The 12908-nt window shown below is 50.2% G+C and overlaps 1 protein-coding gene across 7 annotated transcripts in view; it reads left to right on the top strand.

Annotated features, from left to right (window-relative positions):
- Positions 1-12908, top strand: part of Tnip1 (TNFAIP3 interacting protein 1) — a 49496-nt gene that overhangs the window by 31094 nt on the left and 5494 nt on the right. For all 7 annotated transcript variants that reach the window (XM_057773279.1, XM_057773278.1, XM_057773276.1 and 4 more), the window contains 9 exons: positions 960-1083; positions 3099-3188; positions 5181-5246; positions 5412-5543; positions 9085-9213; positions 10846-10974; positions 11304-11429; positions 11777-11842; positions 12122-12313. In XM_057773279.1, coding sequence (XP_057629262.1) covers positions 960-1083; positions 3099-3188; positions 5181-5246; positions 5412-5543; positions 9085-9213; positions 10846-10974; positions 11304-11429; positions 11777-11842; positions 12122-12313 — 1054 coding nt within the window. The remainder of the gene's footprint in view (positions 1-959; positions 1084-3098; positions 3189-5180; positions 5247-5411; positions 5544-9084; positions 9214-10845; positions 10975-11303; positions 11430-11776; positions 11843-12121; positions 12314-12908) is intronic.

Below are 12908 nucleotides of genomic sequence, written 5' to 3'. Positions count from 1 at the left end.
TGAGAGCTGTCCTCCCCTGGAGAAAACTGCTTACATTAGTGTAGGATCTGGCTCAGGACTGTCCTGCCCCCTAGTGGTCATTATTCCCTGCTCCCATTTTTCTGGAATCTTTGGAAGTCCCTCACTGCACTCAGGCCTGTGGGAAAGCATGGGTGTCCAGCCTCTCTGGCTTTGACAAAACTGAGTTGGTATGTCTTAGGTGAACCATAGGGTCTGTCCATCACCAAGGATTGCTGTGACCACAATGTAGGAGGCCTAGAGAAACAGGAATTTGTGATTGCTGGATCTCAAAGGGCCTTTGCCCTTAGATCGTACAGACTAGCCCACATTGTGTGAGTCAAGGCAGGGCTGGAGAGAGGCGGGCTTCCTAAGGGTCTCACTACAAGGACTTAACCGTTCACTAGCAGTTCCTGCTCTCTTTGGCTCTGGGTAACGGTGCTGGGTTATCTGCTGGACGAGTGACTCTGTATTAGAACCAGTACTTGCTACTCTGTGTTTCCTCTTGGTCACTGTGGCCACAGGGCCATTTTGCATCATTGAGCCTTGGTTTACATTTGGATGGACCGGTGGTTGGGGCTTTAGAGCCATATTCCATTACTCATGGAGGACATGGATAATGTCAAGGACAAGGATGCCCAGGGTGCAGGACAGATGAGTGAGTGAGAAGGCAAAAGCCTTCTCCCAAGGGCTTATGGGTAAGAAGGCAGGAATTCAAGTCCTTGTTGAATGACCTGGGGAAAAGCCATTTGACGCCGTGGTATCCCTGTAGTTAAGTGGAAGACGAGGGAGTGTGTCCATGCAGGGAAACTCTGCATGCTCTCAGGGGCTCACAGGTGCCCTTTTTGTCTCATCACACTTCCCAGAACACTGCTTCAGTGCCTGTGCCAGTAGGTCCTTGGCTGTGAAGGCCTCCTAACACAGAGCTGACATTGTGACTTTTCCATTTCTCTCTTACCCAGGGAGGAAAACATGGAGCTTAAGAAGCTGTTGATGAACAGCAGCTGCAAAGAGGACCTCTGTATGCAGCCCAGCTCCCCAAAGACAGAGGGTGCTGGCAAGAAGGGCATAGCCGGACAGCAGCAGGTACGTGGCAGGAAGTTCTTGTATCCCAGGCTTCTCAGACTCAGGATCTGCTTACCTCCTCAGTCAGAGTGAGCTCCCCTCTTCCTACGCACAGTTCCAGCAGCAGAAGGTTCTAGTTGATAAACCATGTTTCCTAGCTCAACATCCGCCTCTGTGGTATGACCACTTCTTGGCCTTTTGTTCTGCCTTCATTCCCTGTGGAATGTCCCATTCCCTAAGACACATGCTCAGAATTATTGGCCGTCACGTGGCTCTGTGACCCTTCCACTGGCTGTTTCTCTTGCTTGCTAACTCGGATTATCCAACTGCTGCTCATGGGAGTTGGGGTTCAGTGTTTTGCTCATTCTGGGTACTAGCACCTTAATGCATTTTGTCAAGGTCTGTGTGTGTGTATGTGTGTGTGTGTATGTGTGTGTGTGCCTGTCTGTCTCTCTCTTTCTGTCTGTCTCCCTGTCTCTCTCCTCTCAAAAGTCAGTGTAGCATATCAGACATTCTGTGGAGAACTGAGATGTTAGACTGAGCAGGGTCTATGGGGTTCTTGTTAACCTTGGAGCCTCTGCATGGAAAGGAAGATGCTGGTAGTATCGTTATGGTCTGAGGATGCCACAGCACTGACCTCCCACCTCCAGACCCAGCCTTGCCACACAGCAAAGTCCCAAGTGTCCCTTGCTCCACTTTCACCAGTCCCCCAATCTCCTCTCACCCATTCTCTAACAGAACATCTCCCCCTCTTGCAGCACACACCCTAATGCTAACTTTATACTGTGCAAGGTAGTAATTATCTCGGTCACTCACTGCTCGTCACTGGATAGAGATGTACTTTCCCCAGGACTTGCAAAGCCATAAGCTCATTCAGGCGCTTCTACCTGAAAGGATGCCTGTTCCATGTACATCTCTGGCAGGAGTCTTGGAAAGGTCATGTGCCATCATGTAATAAAGATTCTTCCATCATCTCTCAAGCAAACATGGGTTTGGCCAGCTAAACAGCAAAGCCTCTCCACCCCCCATCTCTTACTAACACTGTGCCCCCATTTTAATTTTTTAAAGCATGATCACACTATGTAGCCATGGTTGGTCTGGAACTCACCGTGTAGACTAGCCTGGCCACCAGCTCACAGAGCTCCTCTTGCCTCTGCTGGGATTAAAGATATATGCCACATCACTTAGCCTTTAGCTGTTGCTTTTAACAGTAGATTTGGAAACAGGAGTGCCTCTATCTGCAAAGGTAAGGGAGCCCAGCACCCTCCAGGAGACAGTGGGCTTCCTGGGAGCAGGCATCTCTGCCCTTTCTCAGAGACCGCCATACCAAATACACCTTTTCCTTTCCAGGTGTTGTGGTATGCTTACAGGGCATAACCTGTAGGGGGCACTAGAGGCCCATAAACTCTGCTTCCACTCTGCCCAGCCTGTGATAGATAGGAAACAGAATGTGAGAGTAGGGACAGCATGACTGCAGGGCAGATCGGCCTCACTGGGCGGGCTCTAGTCAATGGGGCTCGTGCAGACCCTGTAGTCTGCTCTCACACTGAGGGCCATGGTCACAGTCGCTGCATCTGCACTCCACCTGGTCTGTGCTTGTCACCTCAAAACTTACTAGTTGTTTAACTTCAAAATATTTTATTTTGAGCTAATTTAAACTTATACAGAAATGAGTTCTGGTCCCATACTCCCTCTGGCTTCCCTGGCCAGCTTATGTTACCACAGAACCACCTTACCAACAGTCTTACATAACTGTGGCTCAGTTACCAAAGCAGGAATTACATTGTCCTTCCAACACTTCAGATGCCACACATCCTTCACCCCTGTCCTTCCTTTGTTCTAGAACAGAATCCAGATCACACATGGCCTTCAGTTGTCACAGCTCCATAGTCTCTTTATGCCTGTGACATTGCTCAGCTGTTCCTTGTTTTCATGACCTTGACACTTTTGAGTTCTGCTTGCCAGTTGTTTTGCAGAATAGGTTTGGGTTTCTATTAGATTGTGGTCTATTAGAAGGCTTTCTCTGTTCTCCTCAGGCCAGTGTGATGGCAGGTAAAGTCCCTGAGGTGGGGGTCTTGGGTACAGCCGAGAAGAAGGTGAAGATACTGGAACAGCAACGCATGGAGGTAGGTGGCTGGACAGGGTGGTCAGTGAGCACCCTTCTGCCCTCTTGGGACCAGAGGGATGAAGGCTCCGCTTGGCTCTCTGGTTCCCACTGGTCCCAGGTCATTTTAGAGAGTTATAATGGAAACCATTGGACTGTCTGTCCATGGGAAAGGTTTCCCTTGATCCACCACAGCCATCACTGAGGATACTGTATTTGTGGTGCAGCCTGAAATTGTTTGGGGAGCTTAGGGGGCTGGAGAGATGGCTCTTTAGTAGGAGTGCATACTGCTCTTGCAGAGGACCCGGGGTTCAGTTCCCAGGACCCTCATAGGGCAGCTCACAACTGCCTGTAACTCTACCTCGAGAGTCTGACCCCCTGTTCTGGTCTCACCCACACTCACGTGTACAAACCCACATACAAGCACGTGCATGTATACATATAAGTTAAAGGGGGGCGCGTAGGATGGCTGAAGTAAACTGAGTGGTCCGGCAGGTCACGGTAAGTCAGGCCAGTATCAGCGTGGGAGACACATGCTGCAGTGTGGGAGTGGCCAGCAGTGAAGGAAGCTCCCCTGCTCTTGGCCTCAGCATTCTGTCTCACAAGCCCCTCTCCACTTCCAGCCCAGGGCTGTAGCCTGTCCCTCTCTCTAGGTCTCTCCTTATAGCTGGGTCCTTTCCCAGACTCCTCCCTCCTGCCCCTCTTGCCCTCACATACACCCGAAAGCCTGCTTGCAAATATACTCTGACTTATTTTACTCAGATCTCAGAACTAAAAGAACGCTCATTATAAAATGGATCAGAACTCTCCCTAGAGATAACTACAGCTAATTTCAGCTCACTGCATTCCCTTGGAGTTGTTTTGTTTTAGTTTTTTGTGGTACTAGGAACTGGACCTATGACTCCACCTAGTTGCCTAGGCAAACCTTGAACTCACAGTCCTCCTAAGTAGCCAAGGACACAGAGGTGCACACCCTTTGTTCAGTTTTTTTTTTTAATGCAAAAAAATGAAGTGACACATACTACTTTTCAGGTTAATTTTTTTTCTTTTAAAATTATCTCAGAATATCTGTTCAGCTCTACAGCATAAGCCAATTGCTTCATTTTTTGGTACTTTTGTCTTTGGCGTTACATCTGAAATCGGAATATCCTCTCTCATGTTTGTCATTTTATTTTCTTAGTGATGCAGAGTTGTTTTTCTTCCCCGAGTACTTGCTCTGTCAAGAGTCTATATTATAATTAGCATTATCTTAAAGCTGAGAGAATGTATTAAGTGTCTTTATTTTCTTAATGGCCGTGCATTACCTGCTTATAGTGTAATTTAACCAGTGTCCTACACTAAGCTGACCTTTGGGTGGGTGCGCATGCACATACACACACAGAGGAGAGTATCATTTTATTTTTGGTTTTAAGATAACATCTTTCTATGCATTCTTGGCTATGTAGATCAGGCTAGCCTCAAACTCACAGAGATCTCTTACCTCTGCTTCCTGAGTGCTGGGGTCAAAGGTGTGGCTACTGTGTCTGGCTAATTAGTCTTTCAGTATGTTTGCACACTTGACTGAAGTGTTTTGCTTTTCTTCTTTTTTCCTTTCTGTACCAGGGATTGAACTCAGGGCCTTGTGCTTACTTAGCAAGCACTCTCCTAGAGTCTCACCTCAGCCCTTGGTTTTAGTATTTCCATTAGTTAAATTTGTTAGAGTGGAATAATTGGTGTTAAAGACAGTGAAAACCTGAGATTGTCACATCCTTTTCAAATTGCCCTCTGAAGAGTGGTGTTTGTGCCTCACAGTAACTGTTTCCTGGTCTCAGTGTTCCCTGTGGCTTTCCTAGCAAGGCTGAAATGGAGCTGGGGGGAGGGGGATAAAGGTAGAGCAGCAGGGAGCTTTTGCTCAGTGGGGGATGAGGAGGCCCTCCTCCCCTCAGTATTCTCTGGGCACCTGGGGAAATGGGGCCTGGGGTGGGTTTCTGGCACTCTTCTGTGTGTTTTTAACCCAGCACCTGCTTGCCCACAGCTGCTGGAAGTGAACAAGCAGTGGGACCAGCACTTCCGGTCCATGAAGCAGCAGTATGAGCAGAAGGTGATAGAGTTCCTGGGAGCTAAGCCAAGGATGGCTCAAGGAGGAGGGATGAGAGGCTTTTATCCAGACTGAAACGGGGGGGGGGGGGGGGGGGGGGGGGGGGTAGAGGGACAGCTGGTGCATGCCCCCACCCGCCCTCACACTCCCTCTCTGCCACTCCTCCAGATCACAGAGCTCCGCCAGAAGCTGGTGGACCTGCAGAAACAGGTGACTGAGCTGGAGACTGAGCGTGAGCAGAAGCAGCGGGACTTTGACCGGAAACTCCTCCTGGCCAAGTCAAAGATCGAGGTAGAAGAGGCAAGTGTGACCAGGCCTGCAGGCTCTGAGGTTCCAGGCCCCTCCCAGAGTCCCTGGGATCAGTCAGGGATAGAGTCAGGTGCTCTGAGACCTCTGGAGGGCCTGTCTTCTTTCTAAAATTGAGAAGTCGGGATAACTATTGCTTTTCAGTTTTTCCTGCTTGCATTTTGCAAAGGTTTTTTGATCTATTGAAATTTTTTTTTATGATTATTTACTTTTATTTTATGTGTATAGGTGTTTTGCCTACATTTATGTCTATGTACCATATGTGTGCCCTGTGCCTGCAGAGGCCAGAAGAGGGCATCAGATCTCTTGGAACTGGGATTACAGACAATTATGAGCTCACCGTATGGGTGCTAGGAATCAAACCCAGGTCCTCTGAAAGAATAGCCAGTCCCTTTAACCACTAAGCCATCTCTCCATAAATCTTAAAATCCCAAGGAACTATACAAAGAAGTACATAATATGAAAACATGAAAATGGGACTGATAGGCTCACACCTGCCATCCCAGCACTCGGGAGGCTGAGGCAAGAGAGTAGAGAGTTACAGGCCCGCCTAAGCTGTATATCACGGGCCTGTCATGGGATGGAGCTGTCTCTCAGTTGGTAAAGCACTTGCCTAGTAGGTATGATGCCCTGAATTCAATCTTTACTTCTACATAAACCAGGCATGGGAGTATGCAGAAGGAAGTACAGAAGTTCAGGGCCATTCTTGGCTGCATAGTGAGTTTAAGGCCAGCCTGGGCTACATGAGATTGTCAAAATCAAATTAAATACTGTCTCCTGAAACAGATAAAAGCAGGCCTTGGTGAGGTGAGGTGCTGTTGAGAGTAGAGCCTAAGAAAAAAGGATGACTTTTATCCAGTCATCTTGTCAGCCTGCCCAGGCACTGTCCCAGATAGACTCAGAGGAAGTAGTCAGCTCTGCCCTTGGCTGGAGAAGAGATGCTGAGCCACCAGATAAGGGCTAATAAGTGAAAGTGTGTTGAGTTCTACAACAAAGAAAGGGCAGAGATCAGTGGCTGGACAGAGGGGCCTGATTCAAGCTATGCTGTGAAGCAGCATTCTGAAGAAATGGCCTCTGCTCTGCCATATGTGACTGGTGCCAGCCACCTGACTCCCGGACCCTCAGGGGGTTTAGTGACAGTGCCACTTCTTTCTCTTCATGGGAGCTGCACGTGGGCCGCTTTGCCTAGCTTTAAAGCAGATACTTTCAACACAGATTGCATTTCAGAGGCCCTCCAGCAGCACGTGGTACCCAGGCTTTATCTGAGCGCAGCCTGTGTCTGTGACTACCTCTTTCCCTTGAGGATTGGTGACAGAGACACTGTGCCTTTCTTCTGAGTGCACCAGCATGGCACCCAAGCAGATGTCCTGACTCTGTGGTCTCTTTTCCTCACTCATGTCTACAAGGGAAACAGATCCCTGGAATCTGACCTTCTGTCCTGTCTTCTGAAGGAGGGCAGGGCCTTTCCAGGGTAAGCCTGGCCTTGAAGACGAGAACTCTGGTTGAGGACACGCTTTGTCCTAGAGCCTTCAGCAGGAGCCAGGCCATCACCCGTGTGTCTCGGGCCAGGCTGCCCTGAGCCACCTCTGACTAGAAACCACTCACCCACCGATATGTGAAATATTGACTAAAAGTCACACAGAAAGGAATGAGCACTGACCCGCCTCAGTCTGTCCCTTGATCCACATGACACAATACAGATGAGCTAAACACTTTCCCGGAAGACTTCCCCTCCCCCTCCCCAGACCCTGGTCCTCTGAGAGGTAACCATAGTTAAATTTTTTTTTAGATTTATTTATTTTATGTATAAGATTATTTTGCCCTTATGTATGTATGTGCACCCCCTATGTGCCTGATCTCATGTGGGTAGAAGAAGGATTAGTTTCAGATGTTTGGAAGTCACCATGTGAGTGCTAAGAATTGAACTGAGGTCCTCTGCAAGAACGAGTGCTTGTAATCACTAAGCCATCTCTCAGGCTCCCGGACTTTGTTTTCACATTGTGTGTCTGCTGACAGTACAGTTTGTTCTTAGCCGTGCCTGCTCTTTATGCTGCTCTGCCATCACTGTCTTAATTTTTATCTATTTTTGAAACAGGCTTCTTGCTATGTAGCCTAGGCTGGTCTGAAACTCACTGTGTGCTTCAGACTGTACTTGTACGCAGAGACCCATCCGCCCCCGCCTCCGGATTGTGTGGATTAGAGGCGTCCGCCACCTCTTTGAGCACAACCACTGTTTTAAACTCTGGTGCAGGCCTGCAGTGCCATTTTCTCAGAAGGCTGAGGCAGGAGGATCGCCAAAGCTCAGAGCCTCCCTGTGCTGAGTTAAAGCTTGCCTAAGCAATTTAGTAAGGCCATGTCTTGAATATAAAAATCACAAAAGTCAGGAGCTGAGGAGTTGGAACCATAGCTCACAGTTGCTTAGCAAGCATGAAACTCAGCCCCTAGAAAAGTAAATAATCCGTTTCTTGGCCTGGTGAATAGCATTCGGTGCTTTCACCGCTACGGCCAGTTTGATTCCCAGTCAGGGCAGTATATCTAGGTCAGGGAGATGGCTGAGTGAGTGAAGTGCTTGCCGACTCTCACAAGTTGTCATCTGACCTCCCCACGGGCATACCCACACATACAGACAATAAGTAAAAAGTAAAAAGTAAAGAAACTCTTCTTTGATGTGAGAGAACTAGAAATGAGGGCCTTGAATTCTGTCCCAACTCCCTGTGTGGTCTGCAGAAAGTCAACACACACAGAGTTTCTCATTGAGCAAAGGGGCCTGATGCCCTGCCACCATTCCAGCTGTTTCTACACACACACACATACACACACACACACACACACATACAATTTCTCATTGAGCAAAGGGGCCTGATGCCCTGCCACCATTCCAGCTGTGTCTACACACACACACACACACACACACACACACACAGTTTCTCGTTGAGCAAAGGGGCCTGATGCCCTGCCACCATTCCAGCTGTGTCTACACATACACCATTTCAGCTGTGGCTGTGTGATGCAGAAGCCTGGAAGCTTCCACCCCTCCGCTGTGGTGACCTTTTATCCTGTACACTTCTCTGGAGGGCCTCCTTCTGTCCCGTTTATGTCTTTGAGTCTCTTCTAAGAAACCTGAGGTCCTTAAGGGGCTGTGGTTGTCTTCATTCTTTGTGAATCTGGTGGAGACAGGGGCTTTACTCCTGAGAGAGTTTCACAAACAACATTTTACACTCCATTTTGGAACTCACAGCTCTCATGAGATCCTTCTGTGACTTTGGTTAATGATCTATTAGCCCTAGGACTTAGCTTACTTAAGAGGGCCTGTGTGGGGCAGGGTCTCTGCCAGATCCGACTTGGGGGCCTTTTTCACTCTGCCAGCCTTCTCTTCCTTGAAAGCAGGACAAATGGGCTCCCAAAGACACCAACCTCTCCCCAGGTTACTGCAGAAAGCACTGAGATGGTTCCTGAGGGAGGGAGAGCCAGGGCATGGGTCAGGCAGTCCAGGCCTCCTGGAGAGTCCCTGTTTACCAACCCTTCTCTCCTGCAGACCGACAAGGAACAGCTGACAGCAGAGGCCAAGGAGTTGCGCCAGAAGGTCAAGTACCTGCAGGATCAGCTGAGCCCACTCACCCGGCATCGCGAATACCAGGAAAAGGAGATCCAGCGGCTCAATAAGGTGGGCACTAAGACACGTCTCCTTGGGGAAAGGCTTCTGTGAGCTCAGCTGCAAGGCCCACCCACCCTTCTGCTGGCACCCATAAATCAGGAGAGGCGAACCCTTTTCAGTGAGTTAAAGGCAAAATTCCTGTCATCCCTGCCCCCACACACCCTGGGTGACCCACTCCTCCCTCCTGTATGGCCTTTGTACATGGCGGCTTCCTCTCAGGAGCCCATTATCTCCTGACGGTGTCTCGCCTACCCAAGCGTAAGCATCACTTGTTCAGCAAAACTGTCCCTGGTTTCTTTTTGGTGGCCCCATCTTATGGCCCTAGGGTAGCAACAGCTGTTTCCTCGCCCTACTGATGATTGTCCTGTTAATGCATACATACACGCATACTTCTTGAAGCCAGGGTAAGAGATCTGTCACTGAGAGTCTCTGCTGCCTAGGGGCTAAAGTCCAAGGAGCATTCTGTGGACAAGAAAGAAAGTAGTGAGAGGGTGTGGGCGACTAAGGGTACTTTGCCTTCTTTGTTGGTTTCATTTTTTGAGTCAGGGCTACTCTATGCATCCCTGACTGTCCTGGAACTCATTCTGTAGACCAGGCTGGCTTTGAACTCAGAGATCTGCCTCTGACTTCCAGGTGCTGGGAGTGAAGGTGTGCACCCTCATACCCAGTTTCCCCCACCACCCACTCCCTACCCCAACTTTGTCTGGTCTTCACGGTTGGTTGGTAAAATAGAAACTTAAGTAGAAATTGCAGTCCAGGCTCATATAACTGAGACAAGGTAGGTTGCTGGGGCTAAGTAAGAATCCTGAAGATGCCATCAGACAATGCAGCTTCTCTTGAAAAGCTAGGCTTCTTTCTAGGTCTTGCGTATGAAAAGTTGAGCCAGGCCTGTTCAGAGGTCTTTGCACTGAAGACCTCAGATTAGCCTGCAGGTTAAGGGCACACAGGTTGGGTGGACAGCCTTGTGCTCATTCCTTAGCTGTCTCCCTTAGGGTTTCTGTCACTGTGATAAACCACCATGACCCAGAGCAGCTTGGGAGGGAAGGGCTTGTTTTATCTATAAATTTCAGGTCCCAATCCGTTATTGAGCTAGGGCAGGGCAGGAATCTGGATGCAGGAGCTGAGGCAGAGACCACGGAGGAACACCGTTTACAGACTTGCTCCTCCTGGCTTGCTCAGCCTGCTTTAGTATATACTCCAGGACTACCAGCCCAGGGGTGGCACCACTCACAGTGAGATGGGCCTTCCTGTATCAATCGGTAAGCAAGACAATGCTTCAAAGGCTTGCCTATAGGTCGGTTTGATGGGGGCATTTTCACAGTTGAGGTTTCCTGTCCTAAGATGATTCTGGCTTGTTTCAAATTGACAAAAAAACCAACACAGGACACTCAACCGAGTCACAGTGGGTCTCTGGCTCTCAAGTTTCATATGTGGAAAATGGGAGTAAGGTCCTAGCCATAGGATGATGATGAGGCTTCAGTACAGTGGCCCAAGTACAGCATTGATGGGTAGGGCTGGTTAAGGACCACTGTTGTGGGGGTGACAGTTATAGTAATTGTCCTGTCAGAAAGAGACTCTCTGGGAGTGGTCTAACTTCAGGGAGGCCTGCTGCTGATCCTGTCTCTTCTCTCCTGACCCCAGGCCCTGGAGGAGGCTCTCAGCATCCAGGCCTCTTCATCTCCACCACCAGGTTTTGGGAGCCCAGAAGGGTCTGGGGGCCACCTGAGGAAGCAGGAGCTAGTGACACAGAATGAGCTACTGAAACAGCAGGTGAGGCTCGGAGAGCTGGTGCATCCCTGGAGCCAGCCGACCCTCCCCCATGCTAGCTCTGCTGTCCTTCTCCATGGGCCTGGCCATCATGTTTCTACTCCTTAATATTAAGCCAACGATTCCTTTGTTCAAATAAAGTCCTGTCTCAGGTCCACAGTAAAGACAGAAGAACACAGAAGAACACAGAATTACCCTAGCGAAGTTGGATCTGGGGCTCACGATGCTCTACTGCAATCTCCAGTGCCCCCAGTGAGAAGCATGGGGCCTGGGCCCGAGCAGTGCGGCTTCCAGAAGGGTGCCCTGACCCCTCACATACCGGTCCCCTCCAGGTAAAGATCTTTGAGGAGGATTTCCAGAGGGAACGGAGTGACCGTGAACGGATGAATGAAGAGAAGGAAGAGCTGAAGAAGCAGGTGGAGAAGCTGCAGGCCCAGGTCACCCTGACAAATGTCCAGGTAAGAGCACTACCCTGGCCTGAAGGGGTTAGAGGGCCCTGGGGACTCACTAGACTCCGACTCTACTGCCACTCCTCTCTATGACCTCTAACTCTGACTCTAAGTCAGTGTTGATGCCTACGAGGGCAAAATGAATAGGTGCCCTCCTGACCTGTGTCAGCCACCAGGAAGAGCAGGGGCCCCCACAGCCAACAGCCCAGCTTCTGCTGTGCCCATTAGTGTCCTTCCTGAAACGTCCCAAGCTTGGGTGGAATCCTGGACCTCAGCCATCTGTCCTCAGGGTGTGAGGCCTTGGGCCTACACCTGCCTGAGCCATCTGTACTATCGGGCCTCTCTCCCTCCTCCAGCTCAAAGCACTCAAAGATGAGGAGAAGGCCAGAGAAGCCCTCAAACAGCAGAAGAGGAAAGCGAAGGTGAGCAGCTGGAGGGAAAGGGCAGCATGCAGGGTCTGCCCACCTTTAGGGAGTGGGGTTTCAAGGGAAAGATGGCTGGCATTCTGCCAGTTCAGTGCCAACAGAACAGTCCTCAGTAACTGTCATTATCAGTCATCTGTGACCAGTGACCAGGTCCCCAGTTCTGCCTATATCCCAGCCTCCCTGACCTCCCAAGAACTAAGATTCCAGCTACAGGGTAACAAGATTGGTGCTGCTGGCTGGTGGCGGGTCAGAAGCAGATATGAGCCTTTCTTGCAGGCCTCGGGAGAGCGCTACCACGTGGAACCCCACCCAGAGCACCTCTGCGGGGCCTATCCCTATGCCTACCCACCTATGCCAGCCATGGTGCCTCACCACACCTACAAGGACTGGTCCCAGATCCGCTACCCTCCACCCCCCATGCCCATGGAGCACCCACCCCCACTCCCCAACTCTCGCCTCTACCATCTGGTGAGTCTGTGTCCCTCTTTCCTGCAGATTCCATCTAGAAAGGAAGGTCAAGTGAGGGGGTGGGAACCTGCTGTTCAGGCGGTTTCTCAGAGACAGGGTGGCTGTAGGCAGGTGTCCAGGCCTGGCCCCGGGCTTCTCTCCTTGGAATTAAGACTCTGCAGCTCTAGCTGCTCAGCACCAGTGGTGTCAAAAGGAGGAAGCCCAGTAGGAATGCAGAGTAGGAGGGACCGCCATCAGACCCCTTCAGTTGAGTCAGGTCTGACCTTGACCGTGCTTCTCCCCCTTCCTCTGCCTCTTTCCCTCTCTCTACTCTCTCCTTTCTCTCCTTCCCTTTCCTTCTCGTATTTTGGCTCCTCCCCTTTTCCCTCATCTTTCTCGTGCCCCTAGAGTTGTTGTCACCTGCCCCTCCTTCTGCAGTCTCTATAGCAGCCCTACTTCAGGTGTGCCCAGCTCCCCTCGGTAGCCACAGTGGCCTCCTGTCTGCCCTCTCTTGTAGCTTCTCCCCTTATGCACATTTAAAATACTGGTGACGATGCTGTGCTTAAGAGGTTGGTCAAAGCCAGGTGGTGGTGGCACATGCCTTTAATCCCAGCAC

This window comes from Chionomys nivalis, chromosome 7 (genome assembly GCF_950005125.1).
Source record: "Chionomys nivalis chromosome 7, mChiNiv1.1, whole genome shotgun sequence".
Taxonomy (NCBI): domain Eukaryota; kingdom Metazoa; phylum Chordata; class Mammalia; order Rodentia; family Cricetidae; genus Chionomys; species Chionomys nivalis.
This window is presented reverse-complemented; position numbering and strand designations above follow the sequence as displayed.